General features: G+C 38.3%; 2 protein-coding genes across 3 annotated transcripts in view; one reads left to right on the top strand and one right to left on the bottom strand.

Moving 5' to 3' along the window:
• The window catches only part of PSMD1 (proteasome 26S subunit, non-ATPase 1), a 66,807-nt gene that overhangs the window by 23,652 nt on the left and 17,056 nt on the right, over positions 1 to 26,099 (top strand). Inside the window, exons 17-18 of the mRNA XM_083868381.1 lie at positions 21,014 to 21,128; positions 22,966 to 23,082. Of these exons, the coding sequence (XP_083724507.1) occupies positions 21,014 to 21,128; positions 22,966 to 23,082 (232 nt within the window). The remainder of the gene's footprint in view (positions 1 to 21,013; positions 21,129 to 22,965; positions 23,083 to 26,099) is intronic.
• Positions 1,786 to 14,074, bottom strand: HTR2B (5-hydroxytryptamine receptor 2B). Of its 2 annotated transcripts, XM_083868383.1 has the most exons (5): positions 14,050 to 14,074; positions 13,154 to 13,680; positions 11,832 to 12,472; positions 4,955 to 5,155; positions 1,786 to 2,906 (listed from the first exon to the last, which is right to left on the bottom strand). In XM_083868383.1, exons 3-5 carry the CDS (start codon positions 12,139 to 12,141, stop codon positions 2,026 to 2,028), a joined length of 1,392 nt encoding a protein of 463 aa, XP_083724509.1. In that variant the 5' UTR covers positions 12,142 to 12,472; positions 13,154 to 13,680; positions 14,050 to 14,074; the 3' UTR covers positions 1,786 to 2,025. The 2 variants fall into 2 exon arrangements, with proteins under 2 accessions (XP_083724509.1, XP_083724508.1); XM_083868382.1 differs by lacking the exons at positions 13,154 to 13,680; positions 14,050 to 14,074 and having other exon boundaries at positions 11,832 to 12,893.

Raw genomic sequence — 26,099 nt, 5'->3', positions numbered from 1 at the left:
TTTCTGTCTGCTGGGCAATAACCCCTCAGGAATGGTGTTTGCCTTTTGGTGTTACTGCCAGTTCCTGCATTGCAGATTATGCTTTTAAGATTTTTGCTGTGATCACTCTGTGCATAGGTATGATTGATTGCACCTTCACCTGGTTCCAGAGCCCTGGGTTAAATAAGGCACTGCTCTGTAATGTTTTCAGTGACATCCCTGTACGTTTTAGTGGGTTTGGGGTTTTTTTATTCCTATTCCCTCCCTGTTTGAGCTTCAAAGTGATCTAGGTCTTACTAAAAGCATTTGATTCTCAAGTATTTTTAAGTGTAGTGTCTTTTACAGCTATTGCAGTCCATCCATTTTGGCTTTTAACTACAGAATCCTCTTAAACAAATTTTGATTAAGTGAAGAGGAGGGAGAACAGTTAGAATTTACTCTGATTTAAGCAGGTAGTGATTATCACCAAAAAGGGAGGAAGGAGACAACTTACTGCAAGTACCACAGATGTATTTTTAATGCCTTTGCCTGAAACTCTGGCAGTTGTTACAGTAGGCTCTGTTTTGAGCTTGCATATGTTTTAAATTAAAAATATATAAATAAATGTTGGAAGGACATGTTATCTTTAGTACTTTCTGTTCTGCAGATGAAAAAATCCTAAGCCTTTTGCTGTATATAATTTTAGTGTAACTGAAGAATGCTGAAAACATTAAAAATGAAAACAAAGCCTGAGCTGAAAATTTTACTGTAAATGGAAACTATTGAAAAGATGATGAGCTGGCTGCTTGCTGTAAGAACTCCTGGACTTTGGGAAAATCAGATTTCCTTTCCCAAAGAGTCTGGAGCTGTCACAAGTTTCTGATTTCCCAAATAACAGACTCTGGTAGCGTTTATGGATTGTGAGGACCAATTCTTTCTATTAATTTTGTGCTCATAGTGAAGTCTTGAGCATATGCATGTTTGAGAGAGATTGGCCATTAGTCCAATTAAATCATTTTGAGCTCAGCTAAACTGTGAATATGTACAGGTGTAGGCAGTACTGTTGTCTCTGCTGTCTCTTAAATATTTGCTCTTATTTTCTTGTGAAGTAGCTGTTCTGTGTGTGATTTCTCTACTTTCTGTGAACTACATTGGATGAGGGGAGTCTTTCACTGAAGTTTCCATGGTCATTAAAAAGGAAGCTTGTTCATATAAATTATAGGGATGTTCCAGGCATTGTGTATCTTGTTTTTCTTAGGATCATTGATTATGTAGTGTGTTACTTTGATTAAATAATTCATGTTCTTAGTATGAAAAGAAAAAAGGGCAGTTTTCTGTAAATAATCTGGCAACACTGAGCTTATGTGTATGTGAATGTAATGGAGATGAAATTCAGGTGGGTGAAATATTCTGCCCATCCATACAGCAAAGGGATAATTTCCATATATGGAATTTTTAATCATGCCTTATGGAATGGGCTTGTACATTGGTCTCTGGAGTGAGTGATTCTGCTTTTGATTTCCACACCCTCACAGAACAAGGAAAGCTCCTATGTGAAAGCTCAGTCTCAGCAGAGAAATACAGCTGTAGGAGGGAAAGCAGTGAGTGTGTGTGCTGGTCTGTTTACAGAAATCTAAATTAAAACCAGTGAGCTTGTATCCCTCTGCTACTTCCATTGTAGAGCATCAACCTATGAAGTTTTGTCTTCTTGCCAGAGCGAATGTTAGAGTAGTGTTTGTACAGAAAGACTTTCTTATAAAGACATGCATTGAAGAAACTGAAGGTGATGAGAACTGAACTCAGATACTTAAACTGATTTAGCTTTTATTTATTTCCTTCTTCCTTAGGCTACAGTTCTGCATGAGTCATTTGTCATGGAATGAAATTGTGGTTGCCACCATGGGGTTGGGGTTAAAGTAGAGGAGACTTTGGAGGAGAGGAATTAATATAAATTTATAAGATATTGCTCACATAAATAACAGAAAACAGTAATATTTATACCCTCTTACAGCACAGTTATTTAGAATAATACATACAGTAATGCTGTATGGACATGGCTGCCATTCACTATACATAGCTGACTTGTTCTTCTGTTTTATCAACCTCATTCTCAGTGAGCAGCAACGTATCCAGCAGAATGGCCGATGATGCTTGGATGGGTGAGCTCCTCAGCCTCATTGGGCTCTGGTACATAATGGGGTTAATCCCATTTCTCATCCCATTCATGACAAAGAGCTTGGAATTTTCTGCTACAGAGTTTCTGAAAGAGATCCTGCTGGAGCACTGCCGAAGGGCCTTGATAGGCTTTGTGGTCCGATAGTTGCACGTGATGTACCTGCTGAAAGCCTCCCTAAATGTTTTATTGAAGAGTGTATATACAAGAGGGTTCACTCCTGAGGATACATACCCTATCCAAACAAATATCTCCAAAAGCTTTTGAAAAACCTCCTGGTTGCAGGAATTGCACAGAACTGAGCTGATGTTTGTTATGAAGAATGGGCACCACATCAGCAAGAAAAGAAAAAATACAATCCCCAGAACTTTTGATGCCCTTTGTTCATTGGTTATTGTTTGCATGGACTTCCTCCCTATTGTGGATGTCCTGTGGATAGGCACGTCACTGGACAAAGTCTGGTCCTTTCTGGAGCCATTTAGCATGGCCACCTTCTCTGGTGAGGAGGCAGGTGTTGTGTCACGCTGAAAGACTGTGGACACTGTTGACCAGGTGAAGCGCTGGGGTGGCTTGTTGATCAAATAGGCCTTTTTGTGCAGCACTTGGATTGTCAGGAAATAAGTGACGATCATGATAGCGAGGGGAATGAAGAAGGAAGCCACTGATCCGTACAGAATGAAGTCATGAAAACGATCAGGCATCAGGGCACACGTGATGTTTGTAGAGTTGCCATTTCCGTCCTCAATGCCTCTGATAGGGACTGGAATTGCAATGCCTGTCAGAGAAAAAACAAGTGTTTCAGCAAAGGGTAATTGCTTTCAATCGCTTCACTGGGCCTGAAGCCTCAGGGTTTCTAAAGAAAGGCAATTCCTGAGCTCTGGAGCAGGCACGGGGTGATGGACACAACCTCGTGAAGTGTTGAGAGCATCACGTGGGTAATTGGGCAAACAGTACTTTGTGAGACTTGGCAGGCTGAGCTTTAACACAGTGCCCTTTCTAAGGAGATAGGGCCTAACTTGTAGTGATTGAGGAAGCAGTATAAAGTTGCCAACTTTTCAAGTGTAAAACACATGAATTGGTTTGACTCTGGTTATTAGAATTAGTATGGCTTTTCCTCCAGTGAAATATGTTTCCCTAATGCCATCTCCCCCTCTTTTTTTTCTCTTCCCCAGGGTAACATTTGCACTCTTTGAAGGGCAGTGTTGTAAATACATAAATCTTGTCTTTCCCTCTTCTATTAACCACATCAAGTGACTGGACACAGACAGCTGATTTTTTTCACCCTGCTTGACTCTTTCATATATACAAGTAGCTAAATAGTTGCCAGAATTATGCAGTGTGTGTTTGAGATGGATTTGTTGTTTAAAGTCTCCTGCATATTTAGGAGTGTTTAAATGAGACTGGCTAGCTCTGTAATTCACCAGTAGTTTTAAAAAAATGTTAGCAGTCTTGTCTTTAAATGAATTTTTTATAACCACTAAATTACAGTCAGCACTTCATTTGCCAGCAGTCTGACATTACAACAAAAACAACAGGTTCCTTGCTGTCTGGTGAAGCTGATTTGTGCTGTTTTCTGATACCACTTAATGAGATATAGGGATTTACTGTATTCCTCTGCTACTCTGCTTACTGAAGTTGGTTGAAAGCAGCAAGAGCAAAATGGGTTACCCTTCAGCAACTTGATCCCTTTCTTAATTAGAAGCACACCTTCAGATACAACAAGCATTTAAAATGAAGATTGAACCAAATTAACCTTTGATTTGGAGAACCTGGCTCAGCTGCAGAGTAGTTTTATGTTAGATAACAAGAAATTGAAAAGTACATGGTGTTTAATGGCAATAAATCACACATTGAAAGGTCAGCTTGTGAGTGTCTTGTCATGTAAGGTGTTTGGGGAGTGGGGAGTAGGTGACAGCATCTTTTCTCGTATCATCACGGCTCTTCCAGAATTTTTTTCAACTCAGAAATTTGGGGTTGCCTCAGCCAAGGAGATGGGTGTACCCATTCTCCTATGCATCATTTGCCTTAATAATGCAGAATAATTTTGTTTGGTCTTGCATACAGGGCATACAGCACTAAGGCTGTCTGGACTGTTTATTAAGTTATTTGAATTAAAGGTTTCCACTTCCTTAGCTTATTTAACAGATTAATTTTTTTTAAGCATTAAAGACAGATGACGTGCCACATGCATATCACAGAAACACTGATATCATAGAAGTTTTTATGTTGGTATATAAACTTCTTCATATAAACTGTTCAGGGTTTGTTGTTGTGATTGTTTGGGTTTTGGTGCTTTTTTTTTTTTTTGTTAGACATTAGCCTTTCTATATGCTGTCTTAGCCTTCAGTGTTAGCCTGGATGTTACCAGCCACTCACTTATATCTTTGCTATCAATAATTAACCCTTTTGTACTTCCTTAATGCAGCACAGAATTTTACCAACATCTATTCAAGGCTTAAAATTGTGTTTGGGACAAAATGTAGCACCACGGGAACATGAAATCTTGCTTTCTCAGGAAACATATTATGCATGCAGATAATTGTCTTCTGATTTTTGAACTTTTAGGACCATGAAGAAGAGTGATGATTAATACTCTGACTCAATCCTTGGCCTTTCTGGTGAGCCTAATAAGGAGCAGTAGTTCAGGCAGATTTTTATGATGTAGCTATGTATGATCCAAGAGGTGGACTTTGGCCAGCCTGAGTATTATGGTTCTCTAATCAATAGTACTTGGCCAAATTCTCCATTTTCCCCACATTTCACCTATTGTTTTGGACATGAAAAGTTTCTGTGTTCCTTTTCCAGTCTCCAGCTCTCACATACCTATTGAAATGAGCCAAACCACGATGATTTTGATGATTGTTGTAGCCCATGAATTGTACTGGCTGGCCTGGATTGGCTTTTTTATCGCAATGTAGCGGTCCAGGGAGATGGCACAGAGGTGCATGATGGAAGCTGTGGAAAAGAGGACATCAAGGAACAGCCAGATAGGACATAAGGCAGTCGGTAAAGGCCAGGTATTGTCTGAAAGAGAACAAATAACTCATTAGAATCTAAAGGTTTTGAGAACTTTCAGCTTGTCATTTTCCTGTGGCATCAGTAGCTTTGAAAAGTTCGTAGTACTACAGGAACTGAGCTTTGTCACTGCCTCGGATGGGTTCTGTCTTATATTTTAATTAGCTCCTAACTGCCATGGTTGCTGCCATCATATTCATCAGGCTACTTGTGTGCTATAAACCTTTCCCTGTCTTTTTGTCCTTTTGTGGCAAGGATTCTGGTTTAAAAAGTTTGTAAAAAGTGGACCATGACTGGCTTTTGGGAGCCTGCTGTTAAATGATTATTTTCAGCTGTTTCCACTTGATGGTCCTGTGGTTCAAGGTTATGTTTAATGGAGGAGATAATGGATCATAACCAAAGTGTGTGTTAGTCATTGTAGAACCACTATTGAATCTTAGGAGTGATATTGAAGAATCTTGTTCACACATCTTTAAAATGAGTTTGCTGTGTCACTTGGCCAGATACACTGGAATACTAATGTGATGGAGTAGGGCTGTTTTGTCTCAGCAATGATTTTATAAAAATTGAACATTTTTGTGCATGTCCTTTTTTTGTTTGTTTCCCCAAGAGCCATGGCTTGGATTTTAAGTCTGGTATCCTGTTTCTTAGAGTAGTTACCTGTCTTTAATATTAATCTTTATATCAAACATAAAGTCTGTCAACTGCACCGCGTCCAACATAAAGGTTTTATAGTGTTCAGATTTCCAAAAGGCTTGTATTTCTGAGAGCCGTGTCTCCCCTATCAATGTCAGCAATACCAAATGAACCTTAATGGAACTCTGATGATTTTTTAAAACTGGTCTGTTTTCACTCAGAAGTAGTTTCTATTACAATCCAGTGCAAGCAGTGTTCAGTTTGAAGTGCCCTTCAGTGTTGTGTGTCTATAAGGATGTCCTGTAGTCTCAGGAAAGAATGTATGAATGAGGAAGATTTTTCTGTTTCTCATGGTAGAAGTTGATCTACTAAATGTATTTTCTTCCTTATAAAATTCAGCTGTACTCAGTCAGTAAGTACATTAATAGTATTGCCAGGGAAATCAGTTCTTTGTTGAATGATGATTGGGGGGGGGAATTGCATTTCTAACAAATCAGATTGGTTTTAATTTTTTTGGTCAGCATAAATAGACCTGCGTGCCAAGAAAGCCAAATGAGCTGGACTTTTGTAAAGTTCAGTCTTATCAGCATGGTAACATTGCAGTCATTTGAGATGAAAACGTTTTTTCATAACATGACTGATGGAAATGATAACGGTGCTGCTTTGACTTGAATTATAAACTCCAGTGGATGGAAAATTTTGTGAAGGCAAACGTAGCAAGTACTTGTCTACACTCTTAACTATGCTGGGAAACCTTCTGTGTTAAACAAAGAGAATGGATGGATGGAGCCCTGAACTGAACCTCATCCATCCCCAAAGCAGAGGACTCCAGGTGAGGGTGACGTAGGCAGTGAGGCAGACAGGAAAGAGGCAGTCTGCTTTCAATTTATTAACCAGACAATTTTAATATCTACCATAATTATTTCCTAAAATAGATTCTGTGGTTGAAATTATGCTTCAAAAAACTTAGTCTGTCAGGCAGGTGTGAGAAAGTTGTAATTAGTAAATTTTGAAACATTTACTCATCCTTCATTTTCATGCCTAGACTTTTAGCTGGCTGTAAGGTACGGTGCATTTCTGAAATAGATTTCCTTTAAAAAGAAAAACCCAAATATATTGTGGCTCATGTAACCAGCTGTAATTAAAAAAAAATAGAGTTAAAAGAAGTAACTGATTTGATGGGCTTGAAATGTTTTTGCTCATTCCAGAAAACTGACAGCTTCTTTTGACTTTGTTATAAAGGATTAGTTCCCATAAAACATGAACAATAGAAAGTGTGTTCTACAACTTGAAGGATGGCAGATAACACAGCTGGTTTTGAAGTGAGCAGCTAATACTTCTTTTGGATAGTACTCGCATGCCATTCCCTGGATTATAACTGCTTTGAGATCTGGAGAATCCCAGTAAGAAGTCTTTCCTTTTTTAGTTAATTTACTGTTTGCAGAAGAAAATACTTTGCAAGAAAAGGCCCTTTTGCTTCTTTGAAATAAAGATACATTTAAACAGTGATCTGATACAAAGCAATCTTGTGCATTTTTGAGCTTTAAGAGCTTCTGTGAGTTGATAAGTGCAACTGAACAGAGAAAGCTTTCTATTTTCTTTTTTTTTTTTTTTTTTTTGTCTAGTTTTGAACTGGGTGCAGAAGTCAGTAGGTTATCACATTCATGATTTATAGCATTATGTCCCTGCTGGATTTCTGTGTAGAGATGCCAGTTTTTGTCCAAACAAAGCCAAAGTGAACTTTAAATGCAGTAACTGATAAGGACTGAAGATGATGGTTATTAACAAATGGTTATGAAACAAGTATAATGAAACTCATACTTTAAAGTCCAGAAGAGTCATACAGTTATCTAGGATTCATTCTGTGGTGTATTTTGCTATGACTTACTGTGATTTGTAGGTTACACCTGCATTAGAAGCTTTGTGCCTGTTGTTTGAGGCAGTGCTCTGGACTGAGTTCTTCTCCTTTTCTGGTGATGGTGATGCTGTCTATCGCTGTTGGCCTATTCTATTCATTTAGGAGTTGGGAAATAATGGAATATTAATTCCCTTTCATGACTCAGAAAGCATCTCTGACCCTTGAACGTGATGGTGACCTGCTTGGTTTTTGTCCTGCTTTATAATTCAGAACATAAAATGAATATGTCCTGCCATGTAGTGATACAAAGCCATTAGCAAGTCATGCTTAGTTTGGACTGTTCTGATTCTCCTACTGTAGATCTGCATTTCGTAAGCAGATCTACAGGGCAGAGATTCTCCACTCCTATTTTTTTTGGGAGCTAATAGGGATTGGATTTTTAAGTTGATTTTTTTTAATGCCTTGGTTAACTGACAAAGATGCCTGCCTGAAAATTTGTCTGGGTTCTCCAACTGTCAGGTGGTATAAGTTAAACAGAAATTTCTTCTTCCTACAAACCTTGCCTCAGATCCTCCCGGTGCTGCAGCAGTACTGCTGTTGCATATTTTGCTTATTTTGAGTCAAAATAAGACCAAATACATCCTTTAAGATTTGTCTTGCACCTTAAGAGAAGTAAAATGAGCTTTTACCACAACTGTCTACCCTCGATTAATTTTTATTTAAGAAAAGCTTTATAGGAAATACCTTGGAAATGTGTAATCCTTAAAACAAAGTACACTATCGAAGAGCTGCTCTTGCTGTAAGCCAAAATATTTTTTGAAAGCTTGAGAAAAAGCACTTCTTGTGTACATGTATAAGTATGATTGAGAGAAGTCTTTAAATAAACTTGGAAACCAGTTGTTCTTCTGCTGTAAGGGCTGCAGAAATGTGTTACCTGTAAAGGGTTTGTTGTTGTATTATAATGATGCTTTTGCTGAAATGAAAATTGATATTTTCAGCTCCTTTAAGCCTAAGCTTCAATCTTCACACTGGTGTGTGTTTCTGTAGCTGCATGTGGCGTGTTCACCCTCATGGCAGTGCTTAGCTCCATGGTGCCAAAGCCTGGTGTCTCCAGGATGTTCTTTAGGATTTTTAATTTATTCAAAGTATTTTTATCAATTAGGCTTACTTTCTCATAAACCCTTGTTTTCTTAGTTATCTTTAATTTGAGATTTTGGAAAGTAGTCCCCAGTTAAAGTTTTCTCTGGCAGTTTGCACAAGCAAGAAGGGAAAATTTGTTGTGGTTCATCATCAGTAATGGGGGAAGATTAGGACTGGTTGCTTGTGATAGACTAAAATAAAGGTTTGCAGCCTAGGATGATCAGCATTACTTTCTGATTTTAAGTGGACGATTATCAGGAGGAAAGAATGTATTTTAAAAGATGGTACATGTGTTATCTTCAAGTAGCCCAGACTTCCTGCTGCAGGCTTTGCAAAGGGGAGGATCTCTCAAGTTTGTTTGCTAATTTCACTATTTAATGCATTTCAATAGTTCTGAGTGTTAGAAATTGAGATAACTGTTTTGAAAGCTAGATTTCAGAGAGTGCAGTTATCTCCTAGTGGTCCCTCCTTGATTTTTTTAAAGAAATGAGAATACTTTAGTGAGCTATAAAAGCTATGAAATGTTTATGTATTCTAACACTCACACTCCCAAATTAAAATTTCTGTGTATGTTTGTATCAGAGTACATTTTGGTTGCTCTGCTGAGAATAAATCATGCTGCTTATGGCACTACACCTGCAAGTGAATTTACAGATTCATTTATTTACTTACTTTTAAAAGGGGCAGCTCTTTGTTACAGGCACAGTCTATTTCTGCAGATTTTTTGGTGAATGTTCTGTCAGGGTGTGGAGCCAATGTCTGTAGCAGGTTTTGATTTTGAACACCCTGTGACACATTAGTTTGTACAGTCAGGATCTTAATGTGACTGCACTTTAGTTCACACCTTTTCCTTCAAATCTTCTCCACATAATTAGATAGCAATCCCAAATCGGAAGCATAATATTTGTACTCTGTATCTAGACGCTGCTTTCATTATTATGGAAACATTCCTGTGTGGAGGTGCCAGGAGGCTGGATTTAGTTTGCTCTCTGGCTGTCAATGACTATTCTTTGTTGGAGTAGTTATCTGGCTAATGTAGCTTCAAGATTTAGACTTGTTATGCATTTAATGTCTGTTCTGTCTTCATTCCAGTAATTTCTCATGTTTTGCTCATGCTTTGAACTTCTATAAACACCTCAGCATCTCCTCCCAGTTGGTAAAGAGGCAAAGCAGTTTTTCTAGTTGGCTGCCAAAGAGAGACTTGTATGCAAGAAATTTTAGTTTTAACCACTGTTGTGTGGAAGGCAGGTTGTGGTCTTAATTAATTATAACTGATTTTACTACTTTCTGGTAAATTTCCTGCACCATGAAAGACGTTTTTGTTTGACTTTTGAATTAAGATTCCTAGCATGCTTTAAACTGTTGTAACCAGGGTTTAGCAGTGGATTAATTGAGAGATTAAGGAGCAATAGAGTGCTTATGAAGTTATAAAGGAAAGATTTGTTAGTCTAGCAGAATGAAAATAATAATAAAAAAAATCCAAAACAAGAAAACTCCACCACTGCCAAAAACCTACTCCATAAAATCTAAAATTTGCCTCCCTTTTATATTGATTGCTAGTCAATACTAATACTTTTTATGGCTGGTAACTTTATTGTTGTTAGCAATGAGACCTTTGGACAGGCACGAAGCAGTTACAGCATCCCTGTGTAAGTATGGAGATACTGTCTGCTTCTTGCCTCCCACACACGTGCACATACATGACATACCATGTTTTCTATAAGTGACTTTTTCTTTGAGTTAGAAATCGCTGTCTCAGTTATGTACGTTCAGTTTTCTTTTTAGAAGCTGTTGCTTGAAAAAAAAAAAATCCCTATTCTATGGTCTCAATGCTGAATTCTGACCTCTCGTTCACACTTCTGTTTGGGGAGAAGAAGTCAGTAGCACACAGAAATTCTCAAGGCATTTAATGAATAAACACATTTGTTAATAAAGTGATACCAGTTTTCTGTAGCAAACAGAAGCTACTGATGGCCTTTCTGAAATAAAGTTTATTATTGTTTTTGCTTGTTGCTCAGGCAACTCGTAGAGTCTAGCCTAGGAAAAATGAAGTTCTGCAGCCTTTCTTAGGACCCAGTGTACCTTAAAGGTAATTATATAAATGTTTAAGTTTATTGAAAAACCTGTCTCATTGATTTTTTTTTTCCATTTATGATATGAAAATAAACAATTTAAAATGCATTCTTAAAGAAAAATTGGCAGTAAAAGAGAGAGACTTCCATGGAGCTGACTCTAATTAGTTGTCAGAAGCAGTATCTGAAATAAAGCTGGGTGTGGGAGACTGTGGAAAAATCATGCTTGTTCTGTAAGGACTAACAAGAAAGAAAATGTCACATCCAATGTTTGTTCATGTGAAAAAAGACCTATTTTATTTCATATGAAATAGACTAAATGACAAATATGTATCACAAACATTAGGTAGAAGGATAGAGGCTTCCTTGGCTTGACAGATGATTTAATTGTGATGTCTTTTGAACCCGTGGCTTTCCCCAGGGTGGGAGAAAATCAGTTTCTCTGAAACCAGTACTGGTAAAGTTTGTTGTCAGTGATGGTGCCAGGGACCAACTCTGAGTGACCATGTAAATATATGACTGGTCATGGAGGCAATACTCAGGTAAAATCAGGTGCTTTACTCATAGAAAGTTCAAAACCTGTTCAGTGTACTGAAGAGATATTTAGCCTTGATTTCAAGTTAAGAGAATACTGCCTGCAATTAGTGTAATGTAAGACAACAAATAGCATTGTGCTGATGTTGTTAAAAAATTACATTACACTGTACAAAATGTAATTCCCTGTGCTTCAGCTCCTATTTGAATATTTTTAAGTCTTGGATGATTTTTGAATGGTTTGTTTCAAAGGATCCACATAGTTGCACTTCTCATGAAGACATTAGGCTGTATTAAGGTGAGAGGGAGAGAAGATTTAGCAGCCCTCATCCTAGTGATTTTTAAAATTATAATACTGGAAAGCAAACAACTTTTCTGTTTAATTTAGACCTCCCAAAATTGTACCCCATATGCAAACCTGATGAAAGAAACATGCTGCACTTACCAAATAATATTATGAGAAGGGCAATTGGCATCACAAACAGACCCACAAGCAAATCTGCCACTGCCAAGGACGTCAGAAAGTAGTTGGTAGCATATTGCAACTTTTTCTCCAAGGACACGGCCAGAATGACAAGTATGTTCCCCCCAATGGTGGGGATTATCACCAGGAGGATCAGCAATGCTACCCAGTGCACTTTGTTTCCTTGTTCCTCACTTGGGTAGTCCTGCTTGTGTGTTCCTGTTACTGAGAGAGGCAACAAAGATGCATTTTCAGCTCCAGATCCATTCAAGGACTGTAAAGGATGGGACATTTTTGTGTGCAGCGGAATGTCTTCAGGAGATGTATTTTGTGCAGGAGCTGCGTACGATGTACGAGTTCTCTGTTCCTCTGTGGTCCAGGATGGTCCTGAAGAAAGGCCAGCATGGTCAGTATAGTGAACTGGTCATCTGCTATTTTGAGATACTATAACCATGTCTGAGCTGGTATCCAATTATTTTGTTCTGTGCCTTGCTGGGCACAAAAGAGTTTTAAAAAGGAAAGTCCTGTCTTGTGTCCATCTCTGGTTGGTAGGGTTCAGGAGTCTGGTCTCTTCTTTATAGTGACATTCAGACTTCAGAAGGTTATAAGGAAAAAGCCAGTAGCTGTCAAAAATAAGCAGTGCATTAGCTTCCTTCTTTTTTTCTTTTTTTCCTGCAATGGTAAAGAGTGATAGATGAATCTGAATGCAGAACGATTCCCTTTAGGTGCAGTCTATGTCAATTTGCTCCTTCTGAGTACAAACTGATGCAGAGGCAGATGCTGGAGTTGTGTATGTGCAACTCCTCCTCTCCCGAGTGTCTAGTCTCTAGCAGCATGTGCGTAGGCAGACAGCAGTTCCCATATTTCCCCTTATTAAGAATCCTGTTTCTCCTCAGAGGATAACCCCAAAAATATCTTCAGAAATTATGTATGAGGTTTCCGTTTTAATCTCAGCACTTCCTAATTTATCAGGTGAGTGTCAGGAAGCTACAGACAATAAAACACTGCTGACAGTCTCAAGGGGACTGTAGAAATTTATCGAACTGAGACATCTAAATTTACCCATTACTTGAAGGGGTGGGGGTGAGTAAAATGCTTGGTTTTGTAATATGACCAAGGCTTTTATTAAGCAAGCCCGTTCTCTCCCTCTGTCTTTCTTTCTCTGTCAACTCTGCTAAAGACTTAAGGCTCGCATTTCCCCCTTCAACAGAGACTCGAACAGCTGTCCTGACATTAAGCTGAACAAATGGTCAGTTACTGAGAAGATTTGATGTGTTGCAGTTTTCAGGTGAAGAAAGCCTTACCTCTTTCTCTTGCATTTTAGTAGAGTTCACTTTGCATCCAGGATGATCCTTTATAATTTTCATTTTCTTTTTCATCATATGTTCAAAGTTGAGATTTTTCAGTACTTTCTGGAAAACAAGTTGTTCATTTGCTTTTTTGGCTTTTATAATATTTCTGAAGCTTGTCTCTTTGTGTGCTTTATTTTAACACATTTCTTCTATCATGAAGATTAAGAATTTCTGTTTTGGGAAAACTGTATTTCTTCTCATCCAGATATTTTCTCCAACTCTGAAATGGAGGTGAAGAATAATTCTTACCACACGTAAAAAAGGATAGAAATAAGGTTGTATTCTCATTTGCTGTCCTTTAACTTCCATTCTTTGTTGATTCTACTTAGGTGATCATCAGAGTCTGTGTGCAGTTCTCTCTTTGTTCGTAAGCAAAGCTCGCAGTTTGCTGCTATCCTGTTCGTTGATTGACTCCTTCCAGTGAGCGTATCCAGCTCCAGTGTTGGAAAAGCAGGGACGGGAGTGGCTGGGGGGTTTGCCTGGAAATGAGACAGAGAGAGTTAATTGTTTCACTGCTCCAGCACTATAATGTGTGCTCCCTGTAGCTGTATAAGGATGTGCTGGTCCTGGAAATGACCCCTCACCCTACAGCATTCTGTCTCTGTGCACCGTAGCCTGTCTGTCTGTCTGTCTGCTGCCCGCTCTTTGGGCTCTCTTGCTCACTTGCTTTCTGGACAGAAGCACAGTTAACCCTGAAAAGTTCTGCAGCCCTGTAAACACTCCAGTTATTTTCTTGCCTAACTTCATAAAAGTATTGTCTAGCACATTTATTTTAAGTGTGTGCACTGTTACTTTAAACTTTCCTTCTGCAGCTGCTTTTTATTATCCTGAGTGTTCTCTTTTCTTACCTTCCAACTTTCAGTCAGATGTGTGTATAGCCTCAACGTCATCTTATAGTTCTGCATTAAAATGGAAATAGAGTTCATTTCCAAGGACATTAGCTGCAAAATTGTGTAATAAGTCCTTGAGTAAAGGCCAGAAGAGACCATGAGATCATGGTCTGACCCTCTGTATGACACCAGCTATTACATTCCATGAATTGCTAGTGCTCAGCAGCCTTGAGCTGGAAATCAGGTCCTCAGTGAACTGTACATCATTTTATATTTCTTTTAAAAAGAAAAATATTTTGTCTCTAGAATGCAGGTATTGGGGGGCCAAAGAGAGAAAGCTGCCATCAAAAATTAACAGAAATACTTAAAGTGTATTGAGATCATACAATAGAATTTTCAGTAGTTTTGACTTGTTCCTTATTTTTCCTGTTTAAAGAAACTGTCAGTAAGATTCCATGCTGTGTTAATTTACAATTGAGTGTTGATTTCTTTATTCATCAGAAGAGTATATATTACAAAAATAAAGATTAATCCAGCTATGGTTTCCTTATCTGGCCACCTCCCTATTGTCACCACTGACAGTACTGAGAGAGCCGAGCACATGAAAACATATAAAAAGTGGAAATTGAGACAGGACAATACCTTTTTTGGCTAATGAGCATTTGGATTCAGTTTTTCTAAAGTTTCACTATGTCTAATCAACTTCTGGTTTATATTTTATAAATCTTGAAGGATATCCTGCCGTTAATCTAGCTGTACTTGACGTTTTTACTGCAGATTGTTCTGATGAAAGTTAATGAATACATTTATATCTAATTGAAAAGGAAATTATTTTTAAAATACAGATAAAACCAATTATCTTAGGAACTTGCAGAAGATGATACAAGTTTAGTGGTATGTTGGCTTGCAAGCATTTTAACCTCTTTGGTGCATTGTTTAATTTCAGGGAGATGAAAAACATACCTGGGCTTTGTAATGTTTTCTGAACTTTACTGGGTCTGAATGATTCGAGAAGCACATCTTTCACTATATCTCTTACAGAGCTGCAGCAGGTCCTTCACTGTTCCTTCTGGCCAGGCTTTTTGTGCAGGCCACTGTCCTGCCTCTGCGTCCAGCTCTTCTCCTGTGTTAAAGATGGTAAACCTTAAATCACGCTAGACCCCACTCCCGGTCCACTGTAAATTGAATATTTGAGCCATACATAGATATTATTTTTATTTCCCATCCCTTGCTGTTAGTTCTGTTTTCAAATTGCCAGTGTTATTTTATAGAGCCATGTCTCCATCAGATATGAGCTGTCTCTGGTGAGTGCTGTTCAGTCAGTATGTATCCCTCAAGTTCACTTGCTGTGTTTTATGTGAGAGAGTTGCAGGAAATTCCTGGTTTGGGAATAGCTGGGATCATTTTTGTCCGGAGAGAGACGGGATGTTTAGTCTACACTGAATATATCAGTTTGTTGCATTTTTCTCAGCAGGTTTTTCTGTTTTCTATATATTTCCCTTTCTGTTGCACATTCCCTCCTCCAGAAATGACCACAAACTGCAGTTAATAACTGCATTTCTCCTTTGTTAACTCATTCATGGATGAAATGAAACTTCTGTTAAGCTGCCTTTTTTTTTTTTTAATTGCCACTACACCACTAAAACGTGTGGAAATAGTTCTGTATAAAATGATTAATTAATGACCAATAGTTTATAAAAGTTATAAATATTTAGAACCTTTTGAAACATGACTGGGGACACTTAATGAGGAATTTAGAAGATATATTTGACATTGTTCTTCAATTCTCTGACATTTCATTTTTCAATGAGTTGTATAGTCCTTAAATATTTAGACTAAGAAAGAAGTGCATGTTAGTGATGCTTCAGATGCTTCCATTTTTAGTCTCAGTCATGAGACCAGTGTGATGGGGTTTTTTTCAGTATTCTGTATATTTACTTATTGATGCTACCAGATAGATATATATGTATGTATGTATGTATATGTATATATATATGTATGTATTTATGTGGAGTTTCATGTTTAAAAAATGCCGAAATATAAAGAAAAATAGCAGAAATGCATTAACCTTGAAGATGTGCAGCTTAGAGGATTGGAGATAAACTGTTCAAAGAATGTGCTTTTAACTGGTCTGTGATCTAAGACACTTGAAGTGGAATGTGCTCCAAGGTATGGCAGTCTGAGTTTTTAGTTTATGTTGGTGGATATCTCATGGGGAAAAAAGATTGGAGTGGATTGTTAACAGCCGATGTACCTAACTGTGATACTCAACTTCCAGTAGCCCAATAAGGCTCTTGCAGGCAAAGCCTCCTGAGAACTATGATATCTGCAGATGGTGCAATTGTAAAGACTTTCAGAAAAAAAGCAGGTTAGGTCAGCACCATGGATAGAAGGGGAATCTGACCACCTTCTGTGTCCAGCTGACCTGGACAGGTTTTTTTTCATATTAGTCTGTGTTAACAGTCAACATCCTGGTTTTCGTTCTGTTAATTTTTGCACTGGAGGCCTAAGAAAAGTTTTCCTTCATCTCTCTTAGGAAGTAATGAAGAATTCAAAATTATCTTTGGTTTCTCAGAAATTCTAGTATCAGCTTTTTATGGAGACCATATGACATTGAGATACATATACATAAAAAAATGTTCTTATATATATATGTAAGAAATAACAGTCCCACAAGGAGTTCAGAGTTGAGGCTAAGACAGTTGGGTAGGAGTCAGGCAGATCCTCTGATTCTAGTTCCTGGGAAGATTCAAAATCCATAGTTGTAGGGTGTTTGTTTCTTGCAGAGGTTTCAAGAGCAACCAGTTGGTGAGTAAAACTAATAAAATGCCAGCTGTTATATTTTGCTGAGAATGTCTTATTGCTGTCTTTGTGCATCTTTATTTTTCTTTATGATTTTGTTTGACTTTTGAAACAAACTGAACTCGATCTTGGAGGAAGTCCTTTATCTGCAGCTCATTTATCATAACAGTAAAATTTATTCTGATGTAGAGTGAAAACAAAGCTGTAGCTGAGTACACTGTTGAAGTCCCATGGAAGAAACTTCTTGAGATTTTTGGCTTCTTTATCCATTTAGTTTCCTGGTAACAGAACAAAGTTGAAGGTAGTTATGATGTTGATTTTTTTTGTGTACAGGTCTGGGTTCACTGACGTCTGTGGTTTCATGGCTTATCTAGGAGCAGCTGAGCAATTTTCAGATGAAAATGAAGGAAATAATTGGGCCATTTTTTTGTCCTCATTTTGCTGTTGTAGTAAAGTATAATTGCAAAAGCAAACTGCTTGAGTAAAACCAGTGTTAGGAAAAAAGGAAGGAACCAGTGCATTAAAGATAATTTCGTTTTCAAAAATAGACATTGCCTATCTTTCTAAGATACACAGCCCAGTTTAGAGACATGCCTTAGGCTTTAATGTAGGAATTTTAAGATGAAATTACTGGACTGTGTTATGGGAAGGTCATGCTAGAGGAGTATGGTACATTGCTTCTGTCCTCAGAATATATTAAATCTACTTCAGGCTTAGAATTTTTACTATGACTTTAAAGAAGGGAGGAAAAATTTGTGTCTGGAGATAAAACTTCTGCCCACTGACTCTCCAGATGTTATTTTGGTATTTCATGCGATGTTATATTCTGTGTTTAATTTGAAGTAATGACAGATATCTGTATTAGCACTGAGTAGGAGTAGTGGGTTGCTGAGTGTGAGTTGTGACAAACCATTTCTCTTTTTTAGTAGTGTTAATAAGATTTCTTACACTCTTCATTATTTCTCTCCATCTCCCACCAGAGGTTTCTACTCTGTAACCACATTGATTCAGCCATCAGCAGTCAGCGGAGTGGTGGAGGTCTCCTCCAGGGAGCCAGAAGGGTGGACTTGGTTTGGGAGCCTGTGTCGGGCTTGGTAACAGTGAAGCAGAAACTTCCTCCATGAGCAGGAGGACTGTCCCTCTGGATTGTGCTGAATGTCACGTCAGCAGCTCGAGGGGCTGTGCTCTCAGGGAAGGGCCAAGGGAAGGAGAACATGGTCATGTCCCCAAGTGGATTACCAGATGGAAGTAATGCCATGGGAGCACAATTGCAGCCTGTGACTGCTTATGAGGGCTTTTTAACTTTTCTTTTGATCACTTGACAGAATTGTTTTGAGTTTTATAAATTTTATGGAGTGTGGGTTTGGGTTTATATGGGCTGACCTTTGGCAACACTCTGTAGGATTTTGTAAAACATCTCAGCAATAAAGGAGTAAGCAAATGTTACTGCTTCAGCATTGATGCCAGCAGTGCTCTCGTGCACTGAGGTCCTGTTCCTCTGATACACACTTTTGCAAGACTCTTTTCCAATTTTTGATCTGCCTTCTAGATCTCTGTTAAGTGGGAAGACATTTTTTGAAGATTAAGGTTTTGAGGAAAGTGATGGGACCCGTTAAGTTGCTGCAACTCCCAAAGTGGATTTATGGAAGCCTCCTGTCAAAATGTTTGACTGTTTTATGGATAGATTTGAGATAAAAGTATTTCAAATAATGGCCACAAATAATTTAAGTCTGGCCAAAAATTCAAAAATCAATTAGTGCACATTAATCCTGATTTTATAATAAAAACTGTGTTAGAACTTCTGAGCCTGCAGACACAAATATGTGTCCAAGTTAATGATTCTATAAAATCCAGCTTTTTGAACAGGAATTTAATGATTAATGCTTCAGAGGGCATAATGACATCTTTGCCAGAAAGTGTTTTTCTCTTCTTTGGCTCACAATCTGCCTGTTTAACATTATATGCGGTAAAGCAAACACAAAGGTGTTAGGGGTCTCTGTGCGAGAGCTGAAGTCTTCTGTGCAGCTGAGTGCTTGGCCTCATTTATTATAGGATTCGTGTCTCCTGGTCTCCACATCAGCTCATTTTTAAAAAAAACGTTGTCAGCACCTAAGCTGTTATTTGAGCAAGAGACTGATAGGTAGTTTTAAATGTCTTTTAGTTGGTCATCTTCACTCACAGGGCATGACAGAATTGTTCTGTTGCCCAGCTTTTCTCCCTTTTTTAACATATGTCATCATATGTCATCATGGCTGCGTCTTAGAGGCAGCTTTGTGTTTCCTTCTCTCTTGTGGGTATTTTGTGCTGCTGTGGAAGGCTGGGGGGGTTGTTGATGTTGGTAGATGGGATTCTTTCCCCATGTGGATGCTTTGGGAAGACTCAGATGGAAGTGGTGGGTGGGGGAACATGTGGGTCCTTGCTGCCATTACTGCTGAGGCACTGAGTAGCCTCTGAAGCGTGGGTGCCTTTGGGTTCCTTAGCAATTCTGGAGGAGGACTGGAGCCCGTGTAGTGGTGCTGCCTGTCTGTGATCAGCTGGAGTAGGAGAGTGGAGTGCAGAGAGGAGTTCAGGACTAGTTGTCAGAGGAGACTGTGGGAAAGTGTTGAAATGGGAATAGCTAGAGTAGAAATTAATTGATTGTGTGTGTAGGGTATAACTGAAGTATGAGTGTGTCATTATATGAACGTGTCTTCTGTTCCCTGTCACAATGAAAGAAGAGAACTAGATTATTGCTTAAAGTCTTTTTCATTCCTGTTTTCTATGATTCAGCTATTCATTTAAATAAAACCCATGCTGGAGTTTATTCTATAGTGGTTTTTCTCTCTCTTGAATTGTCGAGTGCTTGACAGGCAATGATTTTACATGATGCTATAATTCCTGTGTACCAACAGGTACTGCTGCCACCCTCCAACCTCCATCTTTCAGTGTAGCAAATATAAGAAAGGAAACTAAAACTAAGGTGCTCTTGGCTTCTTCCTAGGTACATTTTAGTATGAAATCAGTTTATAGCAGAATAAATGCTTACAAGACTACTTATAGGATTGTGAATGTGACAATTAAAATGCTAGTCTAGGCTGCAAGACACAGTGAGACAGCATGAAGAGCCAGATGATGTTCACTCTATAAACAGATATAATGAAATCACTTACAGTTTATAGTTTTGCATCTTTCTTCTTCATGAGTGTGTACTTACCAACTGCATTCCTGCATTGCTCTTGTATTCATCGTGGCATGAGACCCAATATGCTGAAATTGACAGTGTTCCATATTATGGAGTGGTTTGTGTGGCAGCAAAGTTAGAGGAGGAATAAATATGACCATGAAGACAGGAAGGAAATCAATATATTAACACCTGTGAGTTCTGCACTACTTCAGAAATACTCAATATTTACAAAGCTGTTTGCATTAGCAACATATATTTCTGGTTGTGGAAAATTCCAGCACTGGGCTGGAAATTTTGTTGCTGTAGTGGCCAGCAGGACTCTGGTTCCCAGCTGGTGAGGCAGAGAGCATATACGCCCATTTCAGTCTCTTACAAGGCAGCAACAGTCCCAGCATGACACTGAGGATACAGCAGTAGAAATTGCTCATAAACTGATTGGAAGTGTGTGTTGTATCAGCATTTCCTCCCGTACTGTGATTTACAGCAGTAGGTGGGGGTGAGGAGGAGTTGGCAGAAGCTGTGATTGCAAAAGGGAGTTTGGGACCTGCCAACCTTGAAGGCTGATTGAATACTGGAGGTGAGTTTTGTGTCTACTGATGGGAAATTTAGTACTATGTGTCTCGTGGAAGGTAAACCTCTGCTAGTGGAAAGCCTGTCAAAAAGGCATGATTTCTGGAGATAAAGACCTCAGCCTCAACAGATATATCATTCTGCTGGGTGAACTTTTAAAGGCAGAAAATGAGCACTAAGGAAGGCTTCAGTAGTGGGAACTCTGTGTGATTATCTGCAGTGATAGGGAAGTTTATTAATTTGTTAATTAATCTCTTAACCCATTTGTTCTCTTAGCCCATTTGTTCCTTCCCTCTGGTTAAGTTTTGAGAAATTAAAAAATACACAGCGTGAAAGAGCAATTTGAAATTTTCAGGTATGAACAGAGTGAAGTCACCATATTTTGAAGTACAATACCGTATTTTGAAGAACATTACTAATAAACAAATTTTTTTTTCCGTTCTCTAGGACTCCAGAGCAGTGTCCGAGTGTGGTTTCTTTGCTGTCAGAGAGCTACAATCCCCATGTGCGTTATGGGGCTGCCATGGCTCTGGGGATCTGCTGTGCAGGCACTGGAAACAAGGTGAGGGCCAGAAAGAAGCATCTGTGGCCAAGATTGCTCCTGCTCCCTCCTGCCACAGACACATTTGTGTGCAAACAGCACACATGCAGATGGATTTCTCACATATGTACACTACCAGCCAGCTGGAGTACAGCACTGCTTTAAATTCTTTAACTTTTCTGGGTATGGAGTTTCTTTTCCTGATTGTACAGAATAGATAACTTAGAATGTTTTTGTACATTACTGCCACATTCTTGGAATTTTGTCTTCAAAACTTTTCTTAGAGTTTTCTTACTGTCAAGTTGCCACTGAACTTTAAACGTATGTTCAATACTCCAAAATCAATACTCCTTTGCCCTTGGAGTGCCAGTGACAGGAAAACAGCAGGTGTTTTGCTTAACTTCTAGCTCTTTTCATCTTTCCTGTAATACATGATTCATGGATGATCCATGTAGTAAAGCCAAGTGCAATGAAATTTAATTAAATTTCTTGTAGTTTCAGGAGTACATTTTACTCTCACTTTATAAGGATCAGTGAAGGTTAATTCTTATGGATGGTAAAAGACCTTTTGTGGGGATTAACCTTTTATAGTGGGATTCTCACTTCTGCTGTGGGAAGTGAGCACTCACTGGAACAAGCAGCAAGTAAACTTGGGAATAAGCTCCCTCTGTTTCTCCCACATGTGTATAATAATCTGTAGTGGTACAGAATTGCAGTTTCAGAACAGGTGCACAGGCAAAGTAATATGTCATGCTTCTAAGTCTTTGATGAATCTTTGCTTATCTGTCTCATCTCTTCCTGTATTAAACATTTGGTCTGAGGCTCTTGCGTGAGCGCTCCCGAGTGTAACTTGTGCTGCCAAAAGCACAGAATGCTGACGTGCACTGCCTGCCATCTTTAGTAGCTAAAGCATGCAGATTTGAAAGCAAATCTGAGAGTCCTATTTTTATCCAGGTTGCTTTATTCTCAAGTGGAAGGTGGAATCAAGGAGTTAGTTATTTTTAACCTGCTACATCTGACAAGTTAATTTAAGTGGAAAGGCTTTTAGTCGCAGGAATGAGTCTTATTTCCAGATACATTGTGTGATGACCTAAACCATCTGATTACACAGAGACATGTCTTCCAGAGCTTCTATTAGTAGGTTTTGAAGGTCCAAATAGATTCCATTTTGGATATCAAAAAGTTCAGCTTTTTGTCATAGTGGGTGTTTCATCCATGGTACTGAATGCTTGCCAAAGAGTGAATGAGTCACCTTCAGGTAAAGAAGCACAGCCTCCAACACAGCTCAGATGGCAAAAGCAGTCTTAGTGAAGGCATGATGTTATTTTAGAAGTGGTTCTTTGAAACAATGTTCTGTATAAAATGAACTTGTTTTTAAAAGCCTCACCATAATAGAAGTAAAACCAAGAGGAGTTTCTTGCACTCTGCACTCAGCTGCGTTTGCTCATGTCCTCAGTTTAAGTATGGACAGAAGGGCTGAACTCTGAAGAAGAAATTACTAAGTGATCCTAAATACTATGGGTTCTAACAATAAAGTATAAGGCCAGGAATTTGGAATCTAATGTGATGAACACTTCCGTTGCTTGTATCTGCTGTTTAGCTGTTGCTCTGTTTCTGCAGGTAGGTCTTGCTCCATCCATCACTTGTTTTTAATGTTTATTTTCTTTTTCTTCACAATTTTTAGATTAAAATATACAGAAATACAGATTTCTGCTTCAGTTGCCAAGAACGAGCAAAACATTTTTTTTAGTATATCTGATAGCATCAATGTGATAACCTTCCGTGGGAGAATTGAATCCTGGCATTATAAAAATTGTTATATTAACTCTATGACTCTGTATTTCTTCATTTCTTTTAGGAAGCAATCAATTTGCTTGAGCCAATGACAAATGATCCCGTGAACTACGTGCGTCAGGGAGCTCTCATTGCATCTGCCCTTATCATGATCCAGCAGACTGAGATCACCTGCCCAAAGGTAGTGTGTCACATCTCACATTACACTCTCTCAGATGGGAAAACTGTCTTGGATGCCAAATCTTTTGGCACTGCATGTAAACATTGGCAAGAGACTGCACATGTCTTGTAAAGAGCCAGAGCTGAACGTACAGGGGGAAGCTCCTGCTTGGATCAGAGCATGTGCTCTGAATGATGGGAACATGCCTGATGGATGGCAGCATTCTAACCCTGGCACTACAAGAATAAATGCTCTTTCTTAAAAGGTCTCTTGTAATGATAGGAAAGTGACTGTAAAGATATTGGTTTTGATGATAGTAAGCTTAGTTTTGGATGTGGTCACTATGCAGAGAGGTCCTGTTAGAATAGTATTTCCTTTGTAGTTAATTGTACATTTTTCAGGTGAAACAACTTCAGAACTGTCAGAACTGGCTTAGTGAGTTTATAACAAATAGTCCATATTTTAATGGAGTTTTCTGCTCATAAGGTGAAAAGGGTTGCATATGCTGTGTTTAGCTTTTAAGAGTAGGTTCGCTGTAAGTGTGTGACAGGTGATGATATGCAAACATTTGTACAGACTAAAAGTCCACATTAGGAGAAGCTCTGAGGTTCCACATTTCACCTGCTCTGGTGAGTGTTGAGGCAGAGCAGTAGCTGGTATTTGCTACTCATCTCCTGCATATTGGTTGCTTTTATTGATATCATTTTAGAAATTGAACTGATAAAAACAGACACTTTTTTACTGCGTTTGGATGAGAAGAAGGAAAAAAGCCTCTGTGCAGTGGAAGATTTTACTTGGAAAAGCCAGGAAAGAAAATCTACAAATGCAGGTGTTTGGGTATTTCTAAGTCACGGAACATGAATTTGCTGGCAGACAGTTTGTTCCTTCGAATCGTTTAAAAAAAAATAGAAAGAAAAATGTTAGTTTTCACTGAGCAGAATCTGGGAATGTTGTTTATATTATTAGAATTGTAGTTCAAGTGAATAAGCCAAGAATAGTAATTCACTTGAATAAGTCAGTGGAGAGCACTAGACTTCTGTTGGATCCCCTTGTCTTACAAGATACAAAGTTTCTGTAATGTGAAGATCAATTATCTCTCTGTGGAAAGAAATTAGTTGTTGTTTTTATTGTTTGTTCCTTGGTCAGGTGATTGGAATGCCAGGCCTCAATATAGGAGATCAGGTTTAATCATTCTGTGTTGCTCTAGTACTGGACAAATTATATAGATCTCCTGTGCCTCAATTTCCCATCAGAAAGGATTAAGGATGATACTTTTATATATGAAAGGGCATTATGAGAATCGATTCATTTTAGTTTGCAAAGCACCCCTGATGCTGTTGGGATGGGAATTGCAGTCTGTTCTGAATCAGTCAGCCATCCTAAATCCTGGATCACTTGCTGAGTCTGCCTGTTGGAGCTGCTGACTTTTTGAGATGATAGGTGAAAGATTCTGTCCTAAAGAAAAATGTGGGTAGGAAAATAGCTAGTGAAAACACAGATTATTTGAGGTGTGTAATAAGGCAGATCTATTTTCCCAAGAGGCCTGGAAACCTTGACTTCCAAGTCATGTGTGATACTTCTGCTTGATAAAAGGGTGGTTAAAATGGTTGGCCAGCAAATACAGGATGAGATGTACAGTTTGAGAGTCAGTGGCTTGTTTAAAAATGGGGTCAGAAACTGAAACAGCTTGATGCTAAATTGTTACCTGTTAGAGATACAGAAGGCAATTTATTGTCTAGTCACAGAAACACTACAGATATTAAAACAAAAACAAAAACAAAAAAACAACCCAACAAAACAAAAACAAAACTCCAGATTAAAAAATAATAATAACTGAAATATTCTGCCAATTCAGGAGCTAAACACGGAATATACAAATTTTGCTTTTTATAAACACCCCAAAAGTTCATTATAACCATCATTGCTTCTTGCTCAAAAGGAATATTTTGAGGGATATGCTTCCAATTAAGTTATTTATTATCCATGGGAAAATTTTTTTTTTGAGCTCTCTGCCAATCTGAAAAGAAATTACTTAACTCTGATGTGAAAGGGTGGAGTTCAGAAAAGGAGCCATTTTTGGATTGTCAGGACATATTTTGGGCTGATTAGATTCCTGAGTGACATGCTGGACACTGTGTGCCAAGGGGTCTGACTTGATAGATGTGGGTATTTGCATTGCTGAATAAGCACCTTAGGAAGAGGAGTGTAATGATTTTTGTGTCTCAGAAGGTGTATGGTCTTGATGGGGCTAGAGAGAAGCTGAATTTTATGTATCATCATCTCACTGCTTCTAAATACTTGGTGATGCTTTGCATGTGAGAGATGGTGATTTTAATAAAGACTGTGTCATAGAGCCTGAGCAGCTTCCTGTCATTGCTGCTCAGTTTTGTCTCTTCTGGGATTTTATATATATTTTTAGTTAACATATTATTAGTGAGCTTTGGGTAAGAAATACTTTCAATTTTCTGCTGATCATATGGGGTGAAGATGGTAGCAAACAATCTTCCTTAAATAGTTTAAAATTCTTTTGGGAATACAATGCTGTCAGAGTTTTGAGAGCTGAAATGCCAGGAATAAACAGAGATTTAACAATCAAAGTATTTTGGTTTAAAAAAAGCCATTTTTATTGTGAGAAAAGGGTAGATGTATGCCTTTGAATTAACTTCATTGTGATCTTCCCTTTGTGTTCATCCTCCTCTGTTGTGCTCAATCTTTGTTTAAATGAATAATTCAAAGAATTTAAATTTAAATAAAGTGTGTAAATAAAAGATTGTAAAATAAATAATTGTAATTACATGAACTCCTTGAACTTGCAAGTTGCTTAAGGGACAAAAAGGGATAGCAGGTGTCGAGTAAAGGTGGTTTGGTCTCCTTGGAGTTGAAATAATTCCTCCGTGGGCAACCAACATGATTTTTTCTGAGCTCCCTTGACAGATTTAAGAACCATATTAGTGCTGGATATAAAATATTAACAAGTTTATTTTGTGAAATGGAATCCTAAATTACAGATATGATGAGGTCATCATAATAGAAATCAA

Source organism: Zosterops lateralis (genome assembly GCF_965231275.1).
Source record: "Zosterops lateralis genome assembly, chromosome: 10".
NCBI classification, from domain to species: domain Eukaryota; kingdom Metazoa; phylum Chordata; class Aves; order Passeriformes; family Zosteropidae; genus Zosterops; species Zosterops lateralis.
Note: the sequence above shows the minus strand (reverse complement) of the source record. Positions and strands in the feature narration are given on the sequence as shown.

Bases quoted from the DNA above. Each gene is read 5' to 3' on its own strand.
- HTR2B (XM_083868383.1), bottom strand. From the start codon at position 12,141: ATGTCCCATCCTTTACAGTCCTTGAATGGATCTGGAGCTGAAAATGCA. The intron at 5,156-11,831 runs GTAAGTGCAGCA...GTTCTCTTTCAG, and splicing joins CCTTCTCATAATATTATTTG to ACAATACCTGGCCTTTACCG. The intron at 2,907-4,954 runs GTATGTGAGAGC...TTTCTCTGACAG, and splicing joins GGTTTGGCTCATTTCAATAG to GCATTGCAATTCCAGTCCCT.